General features: G+C 43.1%; 2 protein-coding genes across 3 annotated transcripts in view; both read left to right on the forward strand.

Moving 5' to 3' along the window:
• Window positions 1-1,399: 1,399 nt before the first annotated feature.
• On the forward strand, window positions 1,400-6,050 carry LOC101160339 (olfactory receptor 52N2). Its single transcript, XM_011483883.3, has 2 exons — window positions 1,400-2,294; window positions 5,601-6,050. The coding sequence occupies exons 1-2, from the start codon at window positions 1,400-1,402 to the stop codon at window positions 5,633-5,635; spliced, it is 930 nt and encodes a 309-aa protein (XP_011482185.2). The 3' UTR covers window positions 5,636-6,050.
• The window catches only part of LOC101160577 (solute carrier organic anion transporter family member 2B1), a 30,316-nt gene continuing 8,586 nt past the window's right edge, over window positions 4,872-26,601 (forward strand). Inside the window, exons 1-11 of one of the 2 annotated variants that reach the window (XM_011483840.3) lie at window positions 4,872-5,226; window positions 6,224-6,317; window positions 6,470-6,607; window positions 6,884-7,046; window positions 7,124-7,351; window positions 13,088-13,186; window positions 16,711-16,841; window positions 18,832-18,913; window positions 24,413-24,577; window positions 24,693-24,882; window positions 26,218-26,362. In XM_011483840.3, the coding sequence (XP_011482142.1) occupies window positions 6,249-6,317; window positions 6,470-6,607; window positions 6,884-7,046; window positions 7,124-7,351; window positions 13,088-13,186; window positions 16,711-16,841; window positions 18,832-18,913; window positions 24,413-24,577; window positions 24,693-24,882; window positions 26,218-26,362 (1,410 nt within the window). In that variant the 5' untranslated portion in view covers window positions 4,872-5,226; window positions 6,224-6,248. The remainder of the gene's footprint in view (window positions 5,227-6,223; window positions 6,318-6,469; window positions 6,608-6,883; window positions 7,047-7,123; window positions 7,352-13,087; window positions 13,187-16,710; window positions 16,842-18,831; window positions 18,914-24,412; window positions 24,578-24,692; window positions 24,883-26,217; window positions 26,363-26,601) is intronic. The other variant, XM_011483841.3, reaches the window with a different exon arrangement.

Raw genomic sequence — 26,601 nt, forward strand, 5'->3', positions numbered from 1 at the left:
GCGTTTGGATCTGCCTCGCCTAGCTTGCCATGACAGTTATTGGTAATATTAACTTTTATTTTATGCAAAGTCTATATTTTCTCTTAATGTAAAGTCAATATTATATTTGCGGTGCGTTCCAAATTATTATGTAATTTGTATTTAAGTGTTAAAAAGTTTAAATTATTTGTTTTTCAATTGAACTCATCGACGATATTGCGTCTCTGGGCTTTTGGATAACTGACATCAGTCTCAGACACCTGTGATAGTTAGTTTACAAGGTGAGATCAATTAAAGGAAAAATATCTAAATGACGTAAAAAAAATCATAGAAAAATATAATTTGCATAATAATTTGGAACATGCTCTTTATGTCCTCTCATCAGAAAAATGCTACATGAAGATGTTAAAAACACAAAACATTTCAGTGGGTCTTTAAGCCTTCATTTCTCTCTAACTTGTGTCCCTCAACTGAGCAAACAGATGAGAGCTGAAGGCCTTTTGTGTTGGACTGGTTTTACTATTACAAAAAGAGGTTATATATCTTCGAAAACCAGAGTGTAAATTTGGATAAACCCCTTATTAGTTTTTTTATTTTTTATATGTTACATTTTCTGTGTGTGGGGAGGGGAAGAATGTGGGGGAGGGGGAGGGGGTCAACTATTCATTACAGTTTAGTCAAAACATCTTTCTGCTTTATTATTTTTTCAAAACTCAAACATTATCCAGTCAGTGATGTCCAATAATACCCTTCTTTTCTAATTTCTTATTTCATTTCACTTTTTAACATTTTATTCCAATTTCTGTTATTTGCTTTGGTTTTCAGAATATGTCTTTATTTTAAGGATGTTATTAATATGTATTTGTGTGCGACCAGCGCAAAAAGTGATGGAAATTCATGTCAGCCGCATGCAGCTAAGATGCACATTAACCCTAATCATAACTTCAATCCCTCCCTGGGTCGGTTTGGGCAAGAAAAAAAAGTTCAGCACTTGTATTTGGAAAATTACGAGGGAATGGTCAATTTCTTATTTTTATGTTTTGGTTTTTGGAATCTTGTTTTGATTTTTAAAACGTAATGTTTTTTATTATTTGCTTTGCTTCACCCTCTGTAGCAACCCCCCCCCCCCGACCCCACCCACTGCCCATGTGCATAAAAAGAGACGAGGCTCGTTGTCTCGTCTAGTTTCTCTTCAGCATGTTCTTTGTGGGTCGTCAGAGTGTTTCCTTTGGTCCTGTTCTTTTTTAAAGATGCTACTTAGTTACATTTTCTAATCTGAACCTCAGCTGTGACTTGTGGTGACTGTTTCCCTCCTTTTCTCCTCTAAACACATATTCATAATTTATCTGACTGGTATATTTACGTTCTTAAATCATTTAAGATTTAGCAGCAACTTTATTGAACTTCCTGGGTTGCATCGATGGAAAACATCACCTTCAACAGCTTTTACCTCCAGCTGGAGGGCCTCAAGGTCACTGAGACCTCGAAGTATTACATTTTTCTCATCTTTTTCTTCTCCTACATTTTTATTATGGTGACCAATGTGGGCATTTTAGTGTTGATAATCATAGACAGAAACCTCCATCAGCCCATGTACCTGCTGTTCTGCAACCTGCCAATCAACGATGTGATGGGAAACTCTATAATGATTCCCCGTCTGCTGTCGGTCATCCTGAAGCCCCCCTCTGAGCGCCTCATCAGTTACTACGAGTGTGTGCTTCAGGCTTTCACCGCTCACATGTTTGGTACCACCTCCAACACTGTGCTCATGATTATGGCCTTCGACAGGTATGTGGCCATCTGTAACCCTCTGCGCTACACCAACATCATGACCAACAGGATGGTGCTAAAGCTGACTGTTTTTGCTTGGGGGTCGGCCTTTGTTTTGGTGGCCATTCTGCTTGGTCTGACAATCCGGCTGAGCCGATGCAGGACTCTGATAGAGAACCCCTTCTGTGACAACGCCTCGCTGTTCAAGCTGTCCTGTGAGAGCGTGGTCATCAACAACATCTACGGCCTCACCTTCACCGTGGTCCTGTTCTCGTCTTCCATCGGAAGCACGGTCCTCACCTACACCAGCATCAGCGTGGTCTGTCTGACCAGCAAGAACAAGTCTTTGAACAGAAAAGCCCTGAAGACCTGCAGCACTCACCTTTTCGTTTATATGGTCATGATTTCCTGTGGTCTTCTCAATATAGTGCTACATCGTTTCCCTGAGTACTCGGACCAGAGAAAGCTTATTGTCATCTTGTTCCACATTATTCCAGGGAGCCTCAACCCAATCATCTATGGACTTCAGTCAAAGGAGGTCCAGCGCTTTTTTCGCTCTAAAGGGCTTTGTCCTCATTTTGATGTGGCAGCAATGCATTCGCTATTTTTTTCTCGTTTTAAGAAATAAACATGTTGTGATTGTGATATCATTGTTAAAGGGTGAACATGCTGCCATCAACTTAAACTATTAATCAATGTATCAGTGGGTAAAAGGCTGTACCAATATTATGAAATCTCTTTTTTTTTTTTTTTTTTTTTATATTTTTGCAATGCTGCAAAAATCTTTGCACCATAAAGAGACTTTCAAAAAAAATAAATTCGATAAATTTACTGAAATCCTTTTATTGTCTCTGTCTGATGCTTTTTTATTATCATTTTTATGTATTAAACTTCCAGAGAATTCTGAGTTTTCAGTTCATTATTTGTTATTCCAGTATCTGTTTCTTGCGCAGGATGTCAGGAACTCCCCCTCTGCCCTTTTCTCTACTGATCCTTCTCCAAATCATACTTTGAAACTGGAATGCTTGTATTTTCCCTTAAGGTCTGGACCTCCTCAGTTGCTATTTTTCGTGTAAAGGAGCAGCAGATCTAATCTAAGCGATTCCTCCTGTCTCCAAAGAAGCCTCCGTGCTTTTTGGGGGAAGTCCACTTCTGCTTCTGTGATCTGCATGGCAGGGACGGATGGACCAGTAAACTGAGAGGTGTTTCTTCATCCTCAGCTTTCTTCTCTAAAACAACAAATTCAAATGTTTCTGCAGATGCATCAATTTCACAGTCCATCCTTCATTGCTGTGAACAGAATAAACCCTTTAACCTTCGCATCTGGGGGAGGGAATTATTAGCATCCTGGAAGGGGCTTTCTGTTTTTTCTGTGTAAACCAGAAACTTGGAATAGGTGATTCTCATCCCGTTTACACTCAGCTGCACACCAATCCAAAGAGAGCTGAAGGTCATGTTCAAGCCAGAGACCCCAAAACAAACCCAGTGCCAAAAATATAAAAAACACAACAAGACACAAGTCACACATTTAACATACCGGCAAAATTACAATTGTGTGTCTGTGTGGTGTAAGCAGAGCCTGTGCTCAGGTGAGTCTGTTCACTTGTAACCCCACCACCAGCCACAAGCACCCCCCAATACATGCTCTGCTTTTTTTTTTTTTTACATTCTCCTGATAATCTTCTTTGTTATAAACTGACCAATCAAATGCCTCATTAAAAGTAGGTGATCTCACGTCCAACATTCAAAACATTTATTTGATTTTGTGTTGCCCGCTTTCAAGCGGTTTGGCCTCTCAAGAAGCTCACTCCTGATTGGTTAGACTGGTTGTGCTGGAACTGTTGATTCAACTTACTAATGGCGTCCTGTTCCAACGTGGCGGCCAAAAAATAGCAACTGAACTGACTTTATTTTGTTGGCAACTGAAGTAAGTCATTTTCTATGGGTGATGTCACACTCACTCAGTCCAGCTCTCATGTACAAAATAACGTGCAAACACAATAACTTACATGGAATCAACTCAAACTACACCACCAGTTCTTGACACTGTCATTTACACACAGATACTCTGTCTTTCAGTCGACCTTCATTCCTCTCTTTTACAAAGCAAACCTCCACCTCCTTTGGTGTTCATGCACCTTCTCTCTGCTCTCACCGCAGATCACAATGTCATCTGCAAACACCATAATTAACAGAGATCCCTGTCTAACCTCACCTGTCAGTCTGTCATCACCACAGCAAACAAGAGTGATGTGATGGTCATGAATGAAACAACTCCTAGAGCTGGCTCTAGGACAAAGAGGACAGTTTGCATGTAATTAAAAAAATATGTGTGGGCACTGCAGCGATGTGCATTTTGCCCGCACAAATTGGGGCCAACATAAATTTCCTGCAGTTTTTCTACTTATTAAGTCGTAATTATGAGGGAATAACATTTGTCTTGTTTTCTTAACGCCCCTGGTTTATAGTACAGTAGATATTGAACTTTATTGATATTGAAACAGAAATCTTTTTTAAAACCATTAATTGTTTTATAATAATCATTGCTATTATTGACTATGAATATTGGTCAGTTTAGTACAACTGACACAAGTTTTAGTTTGTGTCAGTTCATTTTAGTGAACTCTGAAAATGTATTTTCTGACCTGAAATAAAAACTCATTAATGCTGCTTCTTCAAGTGTCCTCTGGCTCCACCTGCTGGTCGGCTCAGTATCACTCTTTATCAGGTTTCTGCTTTATGGACCTTCTACTTCTTGAGTTGTTATTGAAATAAACATAATTTGTTAAAGACGTTTGTACAAAAATAAATTTTACTAAGAGGTAAAGAAGTTGTTGTTTTTTTACAAACAAATATGGATAAAAGTGTTTGTGGGCAGGAAGTGATGCGAGGAAAGTGTTCACATACTGAAATTACAGCGAGAAGATTTAATCAGAGAAGAAAAAAACTGCACGCAAGAAACCAACTGTGAGTCACACAGCTGAGATGATTGGCCTTTCATGTCATATTTTACTCTGGATCAACTTGTTCTTTCTGAGTTAGAGCCTTTGCAAATGAGCCTGATCCTCCTGTCTGAACTTTTTTCCATTGCTTTTCACTCCTCCCAACTGTTCAGGGTCAAATTCCAGGAGCTCCTCCCTGCAAGTTGTTGTCAGCACGTTGAGCTTAGACTGCCAGCGGCTGGAGAACAGAACAGAAACCGAGGTCCTGAGTCGAGGAGCCTGAGGACTGAGACCACCCCACAGCCACGGTGATTTGCTCTTCAGAGCTGCTCTGTTTTGGGGGGAGCTGCAGCCCCCACACTCCACGGGACATGAAGCAGCTGCATGCATGCAGACCTCAGCCTTATCTGCGTGAGTTTGGCTTCAGTCTGGCTCTGATTTCACACTAAAGCTAAATCAACGCTGGAACACTCTGACCCCCCCGCCCCCTGCAAAAAGACTGACGGACGGCCCGGGGATCACAGCAACACTAAAGGTGAGGTCTGTCTTTACCTACTTTTTAAAGCTTTTGTTTCCAAGATCAGAGACAGAGGAGGGGGCGGAGCTTGGATTTGAGATTCAGATTCACTTTTTGAAGACCTGAAATCCTGAACACCAGAAATGTAAAGAATTTAGGAGTTTGTTTAGAGTAAAGCGAGGTGTGGACACATGATCATGTGTAGTGACATGTCTGTTATGATAGCAGTTTAAATGGCATTCCAGGGGGGGTCAGTCATTTCCTGCCATTTCTCTGTCACGTTATCTTCATTTCTGAAACCTTGAGGGTTCTTCAGTTCTGCATCAGTCATTTAACTCATTACAGAAGATGCCTCATCTAAGTAGAACATGGGGGCGAAACAGAGAAATCAGAGGATTCTGCACGTTTCTGCTCTGAGCTGAAATGAAACCAGAGAGCAGATCCGCTCGAAGAAGAGTCTGGATTCAGCCAGGTCTGATGCCCGTCCATGAGGCCCACATCCACATGAAATTATAAATTAAAAAAATGTTGCAGGACACAAACTAACATGAGATCTTCACTGGATCATGAAGATCCAGCTGTCGGATGAAAATGGGTGCATGGTGGGGGGGGGGGGTCCGAAGGGTTTAAATCAATCTAAACTTCCCACACACAGCTGAGGTGTTATCTTCATCAAAGAGGGAGTGGACAAAGGAATCAAGATGAGCTGATAAGCAGCCTCCTGTCAGCTGACTCCTCCTTCCTGCTTGCTGTCCTTCTTTGTTTTTCTGCACTGGTTCTGCTCTGCGCTTCGACTTCCTTCACATAACTTAAATACCCCCCTCCAAATAAAAGTAGTTCATAATTTACCAACTTGGGGGGGGGGGGGGGGGGTTATGCTCCTAGTGACATTTCAGTGTAGCACTAAAGTGTGTGGGGAGGCAGCAGCTCAAAGAGGCTGCTGTGCATGAAGCAGATCTTTGCTGGGGGGGGCGGCAGTCTGCAGCTCTGTATAACATTGTTTGCGTTTGAACAGGTCTGTGTGCGGTGGAAGCTCAGGGATGAGGGCCACCGACACCACTGCTCCAGGAGCCCAAGTTCGGCCCCGGGGCCCCTTCAACAGGATCAAGGTCTGCAGTTTAAAAAAAAATCCTGATCACTCAGCTCAGACATAAACCTTTAATGATTCTAACTCTTCTCCAAAAGCTGCTACCTTCCACCTGAAGGTCGGTTGTTTTGTCTCGCCCCCGGTTGTCACTCATCCTCCCTCCGTCTCCCCCAGGTCTTCGTGCTCTGCCACAGTCTGCTGCAGCTGGCGCAGCTGCTGGTTTCAGGCTACATGAAGAGCTCCATCACCACCATTGAGAGGCGTTATGGTCTGTCCAGCCAGAAGTCAGGGATCCTGGCTTCTTTCAACGAGGTCAGTGGGGTCAGACAGACCTAAACAATGCTTAGGTCCCAAAGGCATTTCTTGACATGAGACCTTAACCTTAACCTTAATCAAGGGAATTTTCAGATTTCAATGCTTTACTTGAAGAAGCTCAGCTCTGGAATTTTTTTATCCTTTTTCATGTTTTAAACACTTTCCTCTGTCGATCATGTGAAGCTGGTCAACAGAATTCAGACACATCCTAGTGTGAAGGTCGGACATTTCTACCCCATCCAGTCACAGCCATGATGATGTTTGTGTCTGCAGGTGGGAAACACAGTCCTCATCGTTTTTGTCAGCTTCTTTGGGAGCCGCGTCCACCGACCTCGCTACATTGGGGGAGGAGCCTTGCTGGCATGCTTGGCCTCATTGCTTATAGCTTCCCCGCACTTCCTGAATGACCAGTACATCTACACTGACCACACTCCAAGTCAGAGCGCACACAAGCACATGCTGCACCCCAACCCTCTGCCACGCCCATGCTGAAATCTTTTTTCTTTCCCCCAGCAGCTTCGGGAGACAACAACTCAGGGTTCTGCCAAACTGCAGGCGCCCTGGCCATCTCATCCTCCAATCAGACATGCCAGGCTCAGGCCGACTCCTCCCATTCAATGGTGTACCCTATGCTGCTTCTGGGCCAGCTGCTGCTGGGCATTGGTGCCGTCCCAATCCAGCCCTTCGGCATCTCCTACATCGATGACTTTGCCAGCAAGAAGAACTCTCCGATTTACCTTGGTAGGATTCAGTGTTTTAGTGGCTGCTAATGCTTCACCTTTATGACATTTTCTACCATTTCTTTCTGTCATAAAGGGATTTTCTTTATAAAACTCCCTGCAATTGTCAATGTCACCTGTCATAGACAGTGGCCGGTGGCTAAAGGTTTTTTTCTCTGCAGTAGCTTAAGGGTTGCTAAGTGACTGTAAGGAGTTGCTAATTCGTTTTTACGTTAAATTACATGTTCAAGAAGGAAAGTAACAGGAACGCATATTCAACAATGCTAATTAATACCAGATTTACATTTATTGTCTTGTCGATATATTGCACTTTTAAAATGTGTTAACTCTCCAAGTTCAAAGAAAGAGAAGAAGATGTTGAAGTGTGGTAGGAAAATAAACAGTAATTTATTTAAGAGGAGATGTTGAGTCTGTGGTGTACCGGCGTCCACGTCTCTCCTTTGCCGCGTGGAAAATTTGCTGCCTGAGCATATAAAACTGGAATTTTGTGATGGCAAAAACGTTGTTCTTTTTGCCACTTTTCTTGGCAATTTATGATAGTTTTTGCTTGCCATAGCTCAACGCCCGTCCAAAGACGGGTTCATAAGCTTGACGCCCTAGACGCGTGTGGGAGGAGCTACCACCAAATGTTTTCAGCCTGATCGCTACATGGAGCGGTGTCTGTGTGTTTCTCTTTCCAATGAATGGAAGACAAAGAGGATGTTAAAGGCCCATTTACAAACAAAGGAGGCCCATAAAGGCCATTTTAGAATGGATAACAGTTTATGTAACACCCATCATATTTCTAACTCTCCACAAACAAAACACTTAAATGTAGTTTATTGCTAATTTATGACCAATTTCCCTCGTCCCCTTCTAAATGTCCAAATCGAATTTCAAATAAAGTTTCAAATCAAACTTAAAATTATTTTTTCTCATTGTTCTATTGAAGCCCCTGACTGTGGGAACTTTTGTTTTAATATACCGATACAAAAGTTTCAAATTATTATCCAAGTGTCCCAAAACATGAAAGTAACTCTGTTAGCATAACCTGTGCTTTTGCTTTTAGCGACACATTGATCCTATTATTGATTAAAATGGAGAAAAAAATCTGAAGAGTGAAAAGTTTACCTTTCATGAATTTTGAAGCCTAAAAAAATGTGCATCCACATCCACACCCCCCACCCACCACCACACACACACACACACACACTGGTCTAATGTTCACCTGTAATCGAAGTCCATTCGTCTGTCCGCATCACCCAGCGTCTGGGCCCGGATAGTTAGGGCTAGTTAGTTACCCCTGATTTAGAGGATGGGTCAAGAACAGAGAGCAGATTTCACACACCCAGGTGGGATAACTGATATAATCTTAACTTTATAACACCAGGAGTGGTGTGAGTACAAAAAACCATGACAGAAACACAGCAAAAGTGTGACAACCAAGCTGATGGATGAAGCACAACACACATGTGACAAAGGGAAACACAACTGACACAAATGAACATACTACCCTTAATTTTAACTTGTCTTGTCCAACAGCTGAGCAGACAGATGAAAGCTGAAAGCTTCTTGTGTTGGACATGTTTTACTGTTACAATGGGGGTGATGAAACATTTGACACACTAGGTGTATATTTAAATAAATCCCTTTTGTAATTTAGGCTAAACATTATTCATCTTACTCATATCTGTGACAATCTTTTAATGGACTGGACGAAAAAGAAAATAAGGGAAGAAGAGAGGGATGCCGGGGGGGGGGTGTAGGAGGGTGATTAAAGAGGAGGGGGGAAAGAACCGTGAAGCAGCATAAGGCAACAAGTTGCTGGATGTTTACAATCATTACAGTCAGGTTTATAAGTGATGTAAATCCAATACGGGGCGGGGCCTGTCCACACACACACACACAAATGCCACAAACATACCTGTGGGCTGCAAAAATGCCCACATACAAAACATGTCAACATGTACACAATACAACTGATGTTGACACACGCATACTTATGCATTCGGACCAACATGTGAAATACTTCATTTAATCACTCAAACTATTTGTGCAAAGGTGAGATAGCACCTGTGCTCGATTATATCTTTATGTTCTTCTAAAGTAGATGATGGAATGTAAAAAGAAGGAGGGAGAGTACCAAGCCATCCCCACACCAAGATACCCGCCACGGCAGCAGTGGCAGCAAGGACCCCCCAAGACCTGCACGGCAGCAGATAGAGAACAACCCCCCAATGGGCAATCACATCTGTCATCCAGGCCAGGGCCAGCAGGACCCCGGTACAGAGAGGCCCCGGGGGACAGAGATTGCAAGCCTCAGCCCAACCAGGAGAGCAGCTCCCCTGCCAGTAAGCCCAACGCGGGGCCCTGCCTCAGGAGAGCACCCCCATTCCCAGACAAGGGATACCTGGCCTATGCTCCAGACAACCGCCCACGGTTGGTCCAGGTGAGAGCAAGGAAGGGGCCAGCCACCCTGCCCAGGAGTCGCCAAGTCGCCCCAGAGCGGTGGGGTCCACCATAAGTGTTGTTACCATGGCCTGACCAGGCTCACCCATAGATTGAATTTGGAGAAGGCCCGCTCTCGAGAACAAGGACCAGAACTCACACCACAGGGACACGGACACCCCCAGGCTCAGATGTGATGTAAACCCTGGCCCATGGTCTTGCCAGACAGCACAGGGATCCCTCTCCCCGCGTGGAGAGAGGGCCGCCAGGCTCAGGAAGCCAGCACCCAAGGGACACGGCCGCCGTTGCCAAGGGCCTGGTACCCCCTACCAGGGATGGGGTAGGAGACAGGTGGTCCGTGGTCCCACCTTCCTTGATATGATATATGTGTGTGTGTTTGTGAGCAGGGGTGTGTGTGTATGTGTGTTGGAGAGTCTATTTTTGAGGGGTAAAGGGTGTGTGTGCTAAGGGGGTTCCCATACGACATCCAGGGGAGGGGGACCACTGCCAAGTAACTCCTCCCCCCAAGGATGACACCCCCCCCCCCCCATGACCCTATTAAGTGATTATATGAGGCTTTATGAGTATTATATGACCCATTTTTAACCACTGACTTAATATGGGAATTGGGGTGAGTGAGTCCGTGTGATGTTACCCAAAGAAAGTGGCTCCAACCAAATGAAGTGAATTTAGTCGGTATTTTTCCACAGTATAGACACCGCCATACATGAGCTAGAAGTTGTCAGATAGGAGTGATTGTCCGTCTGAGTCAACCGTTGTAGGGTAACCGCTTCTGCCATTCAGGAGTGAGCATGTTAGATCACCAGACCGCTACCACTGAAAGCAGGCTCAGGTCTGTCAATGAAACGTTTTGAACGTTTGACATGAGACCACATGATTTGATTGAGGCATCCGATTGGCCAGTTTTGAACCACAATAACGTGAAATAAAGAAAAAATATAATGAAAAAACAGGATTATTAAGAACATTTTAGAAAAAAGTATCTCTATAAAAGTCTATGGGATTATCAGGCAGTGTTTAGATTTAAAATCCAACTGAACCAGAACTGCTTGATTGATCTGTCATGGTTCAATCATGAACTCTGAAATGGTTCGTGTCCTAATAACTGTCAGCTATTTTTACAATATTTTCCCCATCTTTGAACAGAAAGAGATTTTTTGATGTCATATTGATTCAAAATGACAATAAAGATGAAAAATTGGACTTAAAAGAGCCCAAAATAGGGCCGACAGGTTATGTGACCACAACACGTATTCATCTGTCATTTGTGCACTTCATGCCCAAATGCAACCTCTATACACAGTCGACCCTAAACCAAAGAACTCTGCATTCTGCCTCTTTAGGTTGAGGCCTGAAAACACACACACACACCTCTGCTGCCATTCCTGGCTGAAATGAGATTTCTTACAACACTTCCTGTTGTTGATGGTTGCTTTAACACATCCTGTTGGCCTCTTTAAGGTCTGCCGTGCCGATGACCTACAGCAGCTTGCGAAACAACAGCTTTAATCACAGCTTTGTGAGGAGAAATGCTTTACTTCAGAATTACAGGACAGAAGTTGTTGAGACACGGCAGTTAGAGTAACGCAACTTGTTCTGTGTCATAACAACTATTAATCTTTCAGCAGGAAGTCTTCACAGAATCATCTCCATAAAAATACGTCCTTCTGCAGGAAAAAATAACGTATTCAGTTTATACAATTTCAAACACCTTTATTGTTTTAGGCTTTCCTTTCCAAACTTTAGCGGAGATCTTCCAGCTGCTAGATCCTCCCTCCGCTGCTGATTTCAATGCCTATAAGCACTGTGGGAATCAGCAGAAACAACAACTAGGCTGTTTTTCTCAGCCGGAACGTTTTCCACAAATGATCAGACATTTGAATTTCTTTGTGTTCACTGGTACTCATTGTCTTCATCTGCTCTTTGGAACCATCTATGGTTCAGAGTCTATGACAGCAACTATCTTCCCTAAAATACTTACAAAAGTGTCTTTGTGTGACAGTTGGAGCTTTTCAGAATATTTCAGACAAAAATAAACTCTAAAACATTCTTAGCTCTGTTTGACAAGAATGTCAGCTCCAGCTGTGAGCTGTGAAACTGCAGCGCAGATCTGATAGTGAAACTGGAGAGCTACACAGTAAAGATTTGTAACTCCAGAGAGAGCTGATGCCTGCAGAGATGATGACGTGTCAGAGGAGCACACAGACTACCATATAGCAACAACACAACAAACTAGGGCTGCACGATATGAGGAAAACTCGCGATATGCAATAGTGATCAATATTGGGATGACTGTATAACTTGCAATAAATGAACAAATAGCAAAACAACCAAAAACATAATTTCCATTTCACTGCAACAGTTTAAAAATTATACTCCAAATGACCATCATCCACATAGGAGGCGAACATCTAACATAAAGAGCTCCATCCGATTAGTCAACAATGTCAAGAGCTCCATCTGATTGGTCAAATGCATAAATGGATTTTTTTCATTCGTTAAATACTTCAAACTGCCATAAGATTTTTTAGCACATTTATTGTAACTACTTCTCACTGTCTTTTGCGATATGCATATTGCACAGCTTGATTTTACGATAATGATACATTTGCGATTTATTGTGCAGGCCTACAGCAAACACAAAAACATATACATACACTTCATTTTTAATCATCTCAGAGCTGTTGGAATAAACAAAATTTTCATTATTTATGTGTTTGGGTGCTTTTGGTTTCAATAATTTCTATCATGTTTCTACTGTTGGGCGGAAGTGAGGTACATCCTGGACACGACCCGAGTCTGTCCCAGGGCCTCCCGACCACACACATACAATGACACCAAGGGGCTGATTTAATTCTTTCAGATAAACTTTTGAATCATTTTGACCAAATTCAAAGCCATCAAGTAGCATACTAGAGAGGACAGGACAAAATACACTGCTAACCTCCTTCTAAGTAAATAAATAAAACCTTTTAAAGTCTTGATTTTTTTTTTTGGTCAGTGGCAAATTTCAGGCAATAGGAATTCTAACAAAGGAAGCTGACTGTTATGTATAACTTTTGTCTTTCATGGTGGATGTGATAAAACATGTCTGTTACCCAAATACTGAACATTTGGTAAATTAAGAGGAACAGATTTTCAGCTTTCACCCAGAGTCTCCTCCACCATCACACTGAGCTCTGGTTCTTCAGATCTGTGCGCTCCGTCAGTCTTGCAACTCACTCATTTCTGGATGAATGTGACTTTACAATGCTCACATTGTGCTAATGTCTGAACCTGTCATCTTCAGCAATTCTTCTGGCTCTCACCTCCATTGGCCCGGCCTTTGGCTTTGTCACCGGATCTTTCATGCTCCGCTTCTACGTGGACTTTGACAAGCTGTCAGACGGTAAGGATACATTCTATCTTCTTCATTCCTGTACTGAGTCTAGGTCTCAATACAGATGACCGGTTGGCAGGTTGGTTGGACAGAGTTCTAAGCAGCTAAAAGCTGGACTCCTTGATGAGCCCAACTTTTACTGCTCAAACAGAAAGGCACAAAGAAGTCACATTGACAAGGAAGACCTCAGTCTCCAAGATATCAACTTTGGTGACAGATGATGCCCAGAAAACATGCTGAGCACAGCAGAGAGGGTCCACCCATTCAGTCAAAGCTAAAGTGCAGAAGTTTGGAGTTTTACTGATGTGAAAGTTTCCAACCTGAAGGCTTACTTTGGATCAGTTTAAAAAAAAAAATCACTGAGACTCTGAGGTTAGTGTGGTTCAGCTCTGTGAGAATTTCTCCAGGCAGAAATTCCAGTTTTTTTTCCACAGACATGTCCAAACAAAAGCTTTGCCTGAGGGTGTGTTCAGAAAGAAGGAGGCGTGAGAAAAGAAACTGGATCAGTAAATAAGCAGTTACTGAAGATGACTGAAGGCTCATACAACATGGAGACACTCTTTGTTGATAAATATTCAGTCTCCTGCCCTCATACCTTAGTTCAGGTGTTCGGTCTCGTCCACAGGTTTTGAAACCATCGGCTGTCATGCATCTGTGTTGATCTCTGTGAATTCTATCATTCTTCTTTGAGGTTCCTGTGTAGAAATCCACTCTCCTCCAAAGTGGCATGTGCTATTAATACAGAAACAGAGGAAGGAGTGGGGACAGACAGCAGCTCATCCACGAAATAATGTCAGAGTATATAGACTGATGAATGCTGAGGCTTAAGAGCACAGAGGTCACCAACTTTCTGCATCAGCTGTATCCAACCACCTCTCGCCAACTGCTGCAGAGGGTGGATGCTGCATTGGGAAGTACCTTGGCTCTGACTCTGGCAAAGTATACTTCTCCATCTGCAGAACTCATGGTCAAGTCTGGGTTTGGGGGTTTCAGGAGAATTTTACTTGTCTGTTTGGGGGATTAGGGGCTGTAAGCTAGCAGGAGGGAATGTAAACAAAGGGATACTGGGAAATGAGGGCAGGCTTACTCCACCAGCAGTCTTGCCGAAAACACAGAGGTGAATTTTTGATGAACTCTTGCTGCTCTGCAGAAAATATGTCCTAGAAAACAACAGATTTTATTTTTTATTTTTATTTTTATTTATTTAGTTAGTTATTTATTCAGATACTTTATTTATCCCTCAATGGGGAAATTCTTCTCCGCATTTGACCCATCCCCTGGGGGAGTGGTGAGCTGCAACTGAACTGCGCTAGGGGGGCGGTAGCATTGAGGGTCTTGGATGATTGAGGTGGGACTTTAATGTGAATGTAATGTCACAGTTTCACACAAATAGCAGAACCTGCACTAAGCATCAAAATCTGGAGAATTGAGTTTAGACCAGGTTTGGGGTATTCTTTATGATTGTGGCAAAAGAATAAACTGGTTGGTTAGAGATTGGGATTAAGCATCTCTGGGTTCAGAAGGGTTTTGCATCAGAATTTACAAGCTTTTCGCAGCAAACTTTCAGAGTTAGCAACCTCTGAATATGAATGTAAGGCACTGAAAAGTAACAAAACGGTTTGTGCTGTTGGAGCATATTCAGGTTCATCAGGTAACGCAGGTCCCATCTGCTGTCACCTTTAGCTTTTATTAATGCTGACTAATCTAACGGGTGCCTCTGAGGTGGCATGTCGTTATTTCAGTTATTCTTCAGAGTCCATGACAAAAATGGAAACCTCTATTTGTTTAAATATAAAGAGAAACACTGAAGCAGAAACTTTTCAGCTGGTTCAAAACACAACCACTAAAAACAACAGAGCTGTGTAAACTGTACTGGTGAATGACTGAGCTCTCTTTGGCAGCAGGGCGAGTTAAAAACCAATAAATATGCAATTTCTTTGTCCATTTAAAAGCTAATCTGTTTTTTGGAGGCTCAAAGAGGCAACGAGTGTGTTCATAATGTAAGAGCTGTTGGATTATCAGTATGTAGTCTGAATAAACAAACTTGAAATAAAATAATAACATCAATCTGAAACTTCACAAGCATTTTCACAGGAGAGTGTGTTTTTGGAGTTTTTGAGAGCCACAGAAGAGGGTGAATAAATGGGAAAATCTTCCTTCTGTAGCTCTAAAAGAAGGTTCAAGTTAACAGACAGGAATTCACCCACAGAACATCCATGGAGTCGTTGGCTCAGGTGCCCCCCTCATGGCGGGTCTGTGCACGCCGCTTTCTCACAGAATCTGAATGGGAGCATGACTTTTCCAGTCACAGGTGTTTGATATCCACTGTTTTGCAGCCAGAGTTTCATTTCAGGAATTAGAAACGGCTCCAGGGCGAAGGGAGACTTGGGCCAGCATCCAAAGTAAGCTAATCATGACAGTAAAAACACCCCAGAGGGTTTGCTCATACATGCTCATCTTCATCGACCTAAAAGTTGCAACATGTTTTTGATCTTGGCTAACTACAAAGAAAACCTTGGTTTTCTACTCCCTCTGACGGGTTGTTTGGTGCATTTCTGTGGGCGCAAACCAAAGCATGACCTGAAATCCCAGTTCTGACGTTGCAGCCAAGCAACTGTGAAAACAGCATTGTTCATTAATAATACCTTAATCTCTCAATTACATTTTCACCTCCATCTGTTCTTTTCCTTAAGCAGAATAATTTTGTTCCTGTATCACTAATGCTTAGTGTTCAGATGATCAGATCATCTCATCTGAGTTTCTAAAGATCATCTTGAAAAAACACCTTCATCATCTGCAAGAATGATGACTTTTGCCTCACTGGAACAAACTGCAGTCCATCTTCATCTCAGTGTTCTGCCCACGGGAATCTCTGAAGATCATCTTTGTCCATCTTAATCCTCATCATGACTCATCTTGCTGAAATGTATCTTCCTCCAAATGATCTCCAGTAAGACTGCTGTTTAAGTTTTTTTTTTCTTCTGTCAATCTTTTAAAAACTTCATCAACTGTAGAAGTTGGCTGAGATTGTCCCTTATCCCTGAATATCATCACCCAAATCCAGACTCAGATGTAAAGATATGCCTTACAGAAGATTTTCTGATTTTTTAACCTGATGGTTCAGAAGCACTTGTCCATGATGTAGCTCATCCTCCAGCGTTGTTTTTTCTTTTCCCCACGGGCAGACTCTGAGATCTCTGATACCAGAATCTGCATAACAAAACTTTCTTGATTTTGTCTTGAACTTCAAAAGTTCAAACATAAACAATCCCCTGATTAATTTCTTTCTCAGTAGAATCTGCTCTCAAGATGCTGAGGCTCGGCCACAAGAAAACTAAGGTTCTCAATGAAGTTCTGTCTGGATACCTACAAGGATTCTCAAAAGAAGCGATCCAGACTGGTTCCAGTTCTAGGATTTGACTGATGTTCTGGTTCAATTTAAGGCAGAAGTTTTTCAAAGCCCTGAAAAAGTTGAAAACTCAAGCATCTTTGTGAACCTAATATCTTATGAGACGATTGTGTTTTCCTTCCAGATGAAATTGAATTGACCCCTAAAGACCTGCGCTGGGTGGGGGCCTGGTGGCTTGGCTTCCTGGTGGCCTCCTGTCTCCTCTTCATCACTGCAATACCATACCTCTTCTTCCCCAGAGAAATGGAGAAAGAGGTGAGTCTGAAGGTCTCTTTTCATCTGATGGTTTAGTGTGATAATTCTTTCAGCTCCTTCACCTGAAGACTCTGTTGGAAACTGTTAGAGTTGTTATTGTTGGAAAAGCTGGAATTTTTAATGGTTAAAATCCTATGAAGCACAAGGCCGAAGATCCTGTCCAAAAGTGGCAGCAACACAATTCTGTTTTTGTGTGCTCATCTCACTGTCAGATTCCTACATCAGCAGTTATATTAGTATTGAATTGGAGTCATACAGTTTGTCAATCTATGAAGACACTGGTTTGTTATACATAACGAAGACCTTGATGATGCAGGTGTTTGTTTGAAAGATTTAAACTGACATGCTCCAATCACAACATGAGAAGAAACAAGCCCATCCCTCACTTACTGATGGACATGCCGATACCTTAGATACTTTTGTCGTAGATAAGACAACAATTGACCAGATACTGCACCGTTGAGGGCAACAAACTGGCAATGAATACTCGAAGACAGCCACCATGAAGACTGGAGCAGGAGATGAATGTAATAGCCGACAGCTGGGTTCAATGTGTGGATGAAGGAGAGAATGGAAAGGGTAGGAGAGGACTCCCTGAGATACCATGACACCCAACCCCCAGCTGAGGACAAATGACTCCTAACGACCCAAAACCATGTAGTCCAAGTTGACAATTCAGTCCAGTTTCAGGTCTGACTCCTCCCCCACGAGCACATATAAACCAGCTCTTTTACCAGCTATTTTAGAATTGACAAAGCCTTTTGGATAAGAGGTGAAACATCTTCAACTTTAAAAACCAAGTTCAGATGGCAGCCCTTAAACTCACTACTAATGATGGAATCAACCTGGATGAATGAGACTCTTCATAGATGCAGTGGAATGATCTAAAGACAAACTTGAACATTAAAGGTTACAGGAAAAGATCAAACGGATAAATCTAGTGGCCTAAAATAAAACCAGGCAGCATAATCAAGATTCTACCTCTGCCGGTTCCAAGCCCGGTTTGAGAAGGTTGCGTCAGGAAGGGCATCCGGCGTAAAACATTGCCAAATTTACCATGCGACTCGTTCGCTGTGGCGACCCCTGATGGGAGAAGCCGAAAGTGTTTCTTCTTCTTCAGCATAATCAAGATTCAGGTCAGCAACTGGATTAGGGTCAGAGTATGGGAAAAAGTCAAGGTCTGGATCAGAATGAAGGTCTAGATAGAAGTTTCTGTTGGGGTTTGTATTTAAATGTGTGTCTAGGTCTCAGTCAGGGTTAAAATCAGGATCAAGGGTTATGATTGAGATTTCAGTAAACGTGTGGATGGGGTTTTTGATCTGGATCAGTGTCAGGATCAAGGTCTGGAACAGGGTTTGGGTCTGGGTCCTGTGCTGGACTTTCCTGGAGCAGCTGTGATTTATGTCAAGGTTTCATGTGACTCTTCTGCCCTTATGATCACCAAAGAAGATCCAGGTGGCTTTTGCAGGACCGGTTAAAAATCAGTTGGAATATTTTGTTCTTTATTGAGTTCAAAACAGAAAATGAAAGTTAGAGGATGTGAGCAATAATGAGCTGTTGAGCAACAGGGTGGTCTGAGTCAGGCACAGCACTTTCGCTCTTTGAACTTTGCAAGAATCAGCATGAATATGAGGAATTTCTCTGATAACTGATGAACTACAGAAAACAGAGTTAGCACTGAGCTCAGGTTCTTACAGGAGGTTCCCAGCAATTTCTCTTTTAACATAAAATTAAAAGGTGGCAGAAGAATTTATAATGTTCTCTCTGACCCACAAAGTTTTTCAGCTCCATTCTTTTACAATGAGCTTCTCTCATGGTCTCCATTTTTTACTGTTTGTAGTTGCATAGTAATTACACCCAGAAGTCAACTTCTCTTCCCAGAATCTTCTGATCCAGGCAGGTGTGGCAGGAGAATTTGAGATATAAGCAGAGATTTCATATTCTCCTGCCTGGGTTCTCCTCCTGAATTTCTGTCTCCATGCCTGTGCAGGACAGCGGTGATTCTGAGTCTCAACCAGAGAAACAGGAGACAAATCCGCAGCAGGAACAGTCGCTGCCTCAGTTCCTTAAAAGTAAGATCTGATCTTTCTGATTTCAGTTCATTACATCTGACATATAGACTTCGTTTTGCCTCTGCTGTGATCGGGCTCAGCAGGCTTAGCAGGCTTCTGCTGCGAGGCCTTTACCCTAAAGGAGCGATGACTACATCACCTCTGGAGAGGCCAAGACGCTTCATGAAACTGATGACGGAAAACTCTCAGCAATCTATAAATTTTGGGGGTGTAACAATTACATTCAAATCATAATTTGTGGTTGCCAGTCTGATTCATAATCAACAGTGGTTCATTTTAAACAATCCAATTTACTGACCTAAAATGGATCTAGAACACCTTTAGCTAAAACTTCAACCGGTATAACTCAGAGAGAAATACCTGCTACTGAATAGTACAGGTGAAGTTTTCCAGATTCCTTGTATTTCTAGCAAGACAATCAAGTGTAAATCAAATATGTGTACGAACAAACAAGTAAACAAAAATGAATTTCAAATTCATTCACATTTTGTTTGCTAAAGTTCAGTCCACTGTTTTTTTCCACATCAAAATAATCCAAAGTCTTAGAACATTCTAGCACACTGTATAGTCACATGTCTTTGCAAAAAATGGGCGAATCAATGTGGGGCACATATGTGGCATGCAGGAGATTTTACGATTATAGATCTCTCAGTGACCCCATAAGCTGCACATTTTTTCTACAGCCATGCTGCGGGCGACAGATTGTAGTGAACACTTTTAGAACACGTAAGGGTGAAATAAGAGAGACATGGATCTTGTTTATTTTTCCTTTTTTCAGTCCCCACAAAAAGTGCTGTTCAAGGGAAAATTGTGTGCTCGTTGAGTGCCCATTGCATGCAGCCTGGCTGTTAGAAATGAGGACAATAAACGATCAGAGTGTATTTTGTGTGGACATCCTACAAGCATTTATTTAGTATTTGTGTATATGACATGCACACCCTGTGCGCAAAGCATCTGTGCATGGTCAGTAAGGGGAACAGTACTCACACCGTACTAGTGACTACGTAGTGTGGTGTAAGAGCACTCTAGTCGTTAGTAGACATTAGTCACTTATGACCCATATGTCATAAGTGAACGCAGCTAACATTATCCTTAGAAATACTTCACAATACAATTTCCACACACACAACGATAGTACATTCCATTTTCATATCCCCTAAGACGGCCACACAAGTCACAAGGGAACTTGCAAGACAAACCTGCTCTCTCCTTAAGCTGCAGACTTACTTGTCTACAAGCCCCGAAAACCCCAAAACCTGCAGCACCCGTGTTGGAATGAGGAATGTTTCTGCCGGACAAATACATGGGATTAAGAGAGCAGCTGCTAAAATACCATTACAAAGCAGCAAGCACATATTTAAAGCTGCTGTTGTCTGTGGAATCCCACCAACATCAAGGTCTATTATCCTCCACAGGCTTGCAGTTCTACATAAACATTAAATGCCCCCCCTTCCCCTCATCTTCAAACAAAATATAGATATACACCTTCTCATTCAAAGAATTTTCTTTATTTTCATGACTATCAAAATTGTAGATTCACACTGAAGGCATCAAAACTATGCATTTACACATGTGGAATTATATACATAACAAAAAAGTGTAAAACCTTTTGGTGTGATTACTGCTTCTCACCCTCTTGGCATTCTCTTGATGAGCTTCAAGAGGTAGTCACCTGAAATGGTCTTCCAACAGTCTTGAAAGACTTCCCAGAGATGCTTAGCACTTGTTGCCCTTTTGCCTTCACTCTGCGGTCCAGCTCACCCCAAACCGTCTAGATTGGGTTCAGGTCCGGTGACTGTGGAGGCCAGGTCATCTGGCGCGGCCCCCCATCCCTCTACTTCTTGGTCAAATAGCCCTTACACAGCCTGGAGTTGTGTTTAGGGTTATTGTCTTGTTGAAAAATAAATGATGGTCCAACTAAACACAAATCGAATGGAATAGCATGCCGCTGCAAGATGCTGTGGTAGCCATGCTGGTTCAGTACGCTTTCAATTTTGAATAAATCCCAAACAGTGTCACCAGCAAAGCACCCCCACAACATTACACCTCCTCCTCCATGCTTCACGGTGGGAACCAGGCATGTAGAGTCCCTCCGTTCACCTTTTCTGCGTCGCACAAAGACACGGTGGTTGGAACCAAAAATCTAAAATTTGGACTCATCAGACCGAAGCACAGATTTCCACTGGTCTAATGTCCATTCCTTGCACTCAATCAAGGGAAGATGAGTTGACCATGATGCTGGATGACTAGCAGCAACACAGCTCCAGGTCTTGGTTAGCCCGCTCAGTCTGGCCGTTGGTTTGGGGGTGGTATCCAGAGGACAGGTTAGCTGTGGCTCCAATGGCCTGACAGAAGGCGTTCCACACCCTGGAGGTGAACGGGGGGCCTCGGTCTGACAATGTCCTGGGGCAACCCATGCAACTGGAATACATGCTGGACCAGGAGGTTGGCTGTCTCGAAGGCAGATGGGAGCTTGGAAAGTGGCACAAAGTGGACGGACTTTAAAAAACGGTAGACTATGGTTAAGACTGTTGTGTTACCTTCAGAAGGTGGGAGGCCAGTAATGAAATCCACGACTATGTGGGACCAGGGTCGATGAAGAACTGGGAGTGGTCACAGAAGACCAGCTGGTGCTCGATGGGAAGCCTTTCCACAAGCACAGACAGAGCAGGCCTGGACAAACTCCCGTGTGTCAGCAGATATGGAGGGCCACCAGAACAGCTGTTTAAGTAACGTCAAAGTGTATCCCAGGATGGCAAGCCACCTTGCAGCTGTGGGCTCACTGCAGCACAGAGGAACGAGCAGGTGGAGGAACAAACAAGAGACCTGAGGGACATTCAGGAGAAGAGAGAAGTCCTCCAGAGCTCTCTGAACCTCACGCTCCACCTCTCAGATGGCAGCACTGACAACACAGGAATGAGGTAGGATGGTGTCCTGAGGAGTGTCGCAGGAGGCTTACAGCTCAAATTGCCTGGACAGGGCATCAGGCTTTAGGTTGCGAGACCATGGGCGGTATATGAGTGTGAAATTAAATTGTCCCAAGAAAACGACCACCAAGCTTGACGGAGATTCAGTCTGCGGGCAGAACGGATGTAAGGCAAGTCCTTGGGATTTGTCCATACCATGAAAGGTTCAGATGTTCCTTCCAGCCAGTGGTGCCATTCCTTCAAGGCCAGCACAACTGCCAACAGCTCTTGGTTCCCCACGTCGTAATTCCTCTCATCAGGAGACAGCTGTCAGGAGAAGAAAGCGCAGGGATGCATCCTCTAATCTGAGGATAAACGCTAAAAGAGCACCGCCCCAACTCCAGACTCTGAGGCGTTCACTTCCACCATGAACTAGGATCAGGATGGGACAGCACAGGAGCAGAACAAAACAGATCCTTCAACTTAACAATGGCTGCCTCAGCTCCTCAGGACCAAGAGAAATGTTCTCTTACAGAGGTCAGCTTGGTCAAGGGAGAAGCCACAGAGCTGTAGTTTCTGATGAACCTCTGATAAAAGTTGGCGAACCCCAAAAACCTTTGTAGTTGCTTCCTAGTCGTGGGTGTAGACCACTCTGCTACAGCTTTGGCCTTGGCAGGATCTGGTTTGATTTGCCATTCTCAATCACAAACCCAAGAAAACTGACAGTGGAGGTATGAAAGTCACATTTCTCACCATTAGCATAGAGCCTGTTTGCTAACAGCTGCTATACCACAAGCCTGACATGTTGAATGTGCTCCTCAGGAGTCCGTGGAAATATCAAAATATCATCAAGAAAAACAAACACAAATCTATTCAACATGTCACGCAGAACGTCATTGATGAGACATTGAAAAACAGCTGGAGCATTAGTCAGTCCAAAAGGCATCACTAAATACTCAAAATGTCCCAGAGGAGTAATCACTAAATGATAAGCGTTTCGGAGTTCGAGCTTGGTGAAGACGGTTGCAGTCTGGAGGGAGCTGAATGCGGAGTCCATTAGTGGGAGAGGATACTTGTTTTTGACAGTTATATTATTCAGACCTGTGTAATCAATACACGGGCGAACGGACCCATCCTTCTTATTTACAAAGAAAAACCCTGCTTCAACAGGGGAGGAGGATGGGCGGATAACTCCAGCAGCCAAACTCTCAGTTATATATGTCTCCATCGCATCCAAGGTTATTATAGTTAACGAAAACGAACGAAAAAACTAAAACTAGAAATGAAAAAACATTTTTGTTAACTGAAATAAATAAAATAAAAACGAGAGTTTTAAAAAAAACGAAAACTAACTAAAACTGTTTGTTGTGTGTATAAAACGAACTGAAACTAACTAATATTAACACCAAAAAATCCTTCGTTTTCGTCTTTGTTAATACATAAGTCTTTTGGGTTGAAATAAAGTCTATTTACTTCACCCTGCTAGTTTTACTGTGTATCTGACCCCTACGGCATCACGTTGTCTGTGACGTCACGTGATGTCTGTCAGACACTGGCGGCTAGCGTGGTCATAGACATTTACATGAGCGTGATGGCCACATTAAAAATTGGGAGAAAGCGGGAGAGTCCTATTTGGGACTTTTTTGACTATAACAGCGTCGAAAACTAAAGTGCCTTGTAGTCGAAGCAGGAGACAAAATTTGTGGAACGCTCCTCAAAGGGAAAAACCCTACGAATCTAAAAGTACATTTAAAAAGCGCACACAAAAACGCAAATCAACAGTACCTAGACAAGCTAGCCTGTCGCCCGCCCTCCCCCGAAAAAGAAGCGAGAGCAGATAACGTAATGCTGTTATCGGCTGTTGTATTTTAATTTAAGGATGTTTGTCCTTGTGTCCTCTGAATAATAAGTGTTTCAAAATTTATCTTTGATTGAGTTTTTATCATACAATACTTATTCTGGTGATTTTGAATCATGCACCTGACAAATATCCTAATTTACACACAAAAAAAGAAGAAACTAAAACTAATAAAAACTAAACTAAAACGAAGCAATTTCACAAAATAAAAACTAATAAAAACTAGTTAAGCTGCCTCTAAAAACTAATTAAAACTAAATAAATTTAAAAACAAAAATTCAAAACGAAATAAAAACTAAAACTAATAAAAAATCCGAAACAATTATAACCTTGATCGCATCCCTCTCAGGTTTGGAGAGGTTACTGGAGGGTAGCGAAGCACCAGGTAACAACTCTATTTAACAGTTGTAGGGTCGATGAGGGGGCAGAGAGGAAGCACGGTCATCTGTGGCCACCTGTGTATCCACCCATAAGGGACGTTGTGGCTTTACTTTTTGCTTTATGTAAACAGATGTTAGAAGTCAGATTTTGACATTCTACCAATGAGTAACAGTATGAGGCAGTGAAGCACTTAAAGACTTTTTTGCTCAGAACTGGGGTTACATTCAGGATTTTCGTTAGAATTACAAGGCACCAATATTGATCGATACTGAAACCCAGGTCAAATAATGTGGCCTCACATTTGTGAAATGCTCTGAGTTTTCTAAATCGTAACCCAAATATATCCTTCCCCAGGTTTTCCTCGTACCGCACTGCGCACGCTAAAAAGTCCCGTCTACCTGCTGGTGGTTCTGGCGCAGGTGAACCTGGCAGCGCTGCTGTCGGGCCTCGCCACCTTCATGTCCAAGTTCATTGAAAAACAGTTCAGCCAGACCACGTCGTTCTCCGGTCTGATGATAGGTGAGAAAGACTTTCAGGTTTCACCTCTGATCTGACAGGTGTATGAGTCACTTCTGGGGGTGGGGAGCAGGTCGGTCAGTGCACTGACTGAAATCTCTGCCTATCTGTCCCTCAGGAGGAGTGGGGATCCCTATGGCCGTACTGGGCACCGTCCTGGGTGGAGCTGTCATGCGAAGGCTCAACCTGTCGGTCGTTGGTGCCAGCAGGTTGTGTTTGACTGTGATGGTGCTCTGTACGTTCTCCGCCCTGCCGCTGCTGTTCCTCGGCTGCTCCACACAGAAGGTGGCAGGGATCTTTCCCCCCAGGTAATGCATTTTAACTCAGCTTTTTTAATAAGAATAGCTTTTTAGACACAATGACTGTCCAGCCTGGGAGTTGAACCCCTCATCTAACAGATGGGCAGATACACCCCTCCTCCCTCCCCCTCCCCAAGTGTCTGGATCATTAATAACCTGGAGTCACCTTGTCTGCCTAACAAGACCTAAGTTGAAAAGGCTCAGTCTCCGAAACAAAACAGTGCTACTTTATTTCATTTTAGTTGCCATGACAACCTTTTAAGGGGGGAGTCTTATATTGTTTTCCACTCTTAATTCCTCATATGGTTTGGGTTCTGTTTGTATTGTATTGAATTCGCATCTTATTTTGAAGGTTTTCCCGGGGGAGCCAGTTTAGCTCGTGCTGGTTTGCGGCGCCTTCCGTCCGTGAAACCCGGGCTCGACTCCGGGCTGCTCCCTGTTCCCTTCCCTACCTCTGCCGGTTCCAAGCCCGGCTTGAGAAGGTTGCGTCAGGAAGGGCATCCGGCGTAAAACATTGCCAAATTTACCATGCGACTTGTTCGCTGTGGCGACCCCTGATGGGAGAAGCCGAAAGTGGAAGATTTTGAAGGTTTTCCCTGCCTGTCTTAGTTTGAGTTTTACTTCCCTTGTCCCTTTCTCCCATGATCATTTGCACCTGTGTCTCGTCAGTCCTGTGAGTATATATGTCTTGTCACTACCTTCCTCGTGTTGCTCGGCCATACTCTCTACTTCCATGTAAACCTGTTTACACCGCCAGTTACTTCTTTGGTTTCCCTGCTCGGCAGAGCCTTTAGTTATATTAAAAATTCCTTTTTTTTCGGACCCACCTGCCTCTACATTTGGGTCCTGCACCAACCTACAACACAACAATTCCACACCAATTTATCATATGTACTATCCTGGAGCGTTTGGAGAATTTTGATGGCTGGTTGCCTTTGTGTGGAATGTGGTCATGTGATCTACTGGGGTCACTTGTATTTGTTTTTGTTTTGTTTTTTTGGCCTCCTCCTTGTTCCCATCTGTGTCAAAGTTGAGAAACGTTTTCTCAGTAGCGATGAGGAGTCAGAGGCAACAACTCTTTTCATTCTGTCACTGACTCCTCCCTTTGTCTTTTTTACATCCTATGTGGTTTAAAAAAAGCATGGTTTTCATTTGTTTCAATGACAAATCGAGGTTTTCTGTTAATAAAAATGGCGCAGCACAACTCATGTCTGCAGCTGAAGCTTTCATTCACAACTTATTGGTCATCCTGAGGAATTAAACCAGCCCACTGAACTGAGTCCCTCAGAACTTGCATGGTCCTGCTTCTATATCTCAGTATTGTGTGTTTCTGTGTGTTTTCAGCACAAACTCACAGTCCTGCAGCTCTGTCTGTCATTGTCCTTTGGCGGCGTTCAACCCAGTCTGCAGCTCTGACGGCGTGGAGTTCAGATCTCCGTGCCATGCTGGCTGCTTCTCTGTGAAAACTGATGGCAGCAGCAAAGTGAAGGTGAGGTTTAAATTGACTGATGGTCAAAGTGCATGATGGAAGGATGGTTTCTGATGACCTGCAGGTTAAATCTGCAGTTCCTGTCTAGAGAGAACACAATGGATGCAGTTACGACAAAAACAATGCAATTCTTCCACAGTCAAGCACAAAGTGTCTGGGTTAGGAGCACATCAGGTCCCGGTCCGGGTGTAACAGTCCAGCCCAAAAATAGCAACCTTCACTGAGCGCTTCACACAGGA

Source organism: Oryzias latipes, chromosome 14 (assembly GCF_002234675.1).
Source record: "Oryzias latipes chromosome 14, ASM223467v1".
Lineage (NCBI taxonomy): Eukaryota > Metazoa > Chordata > Actinopteri > Beloniformes > Adrianichthyidae > Oryzias > Oryzias latipes.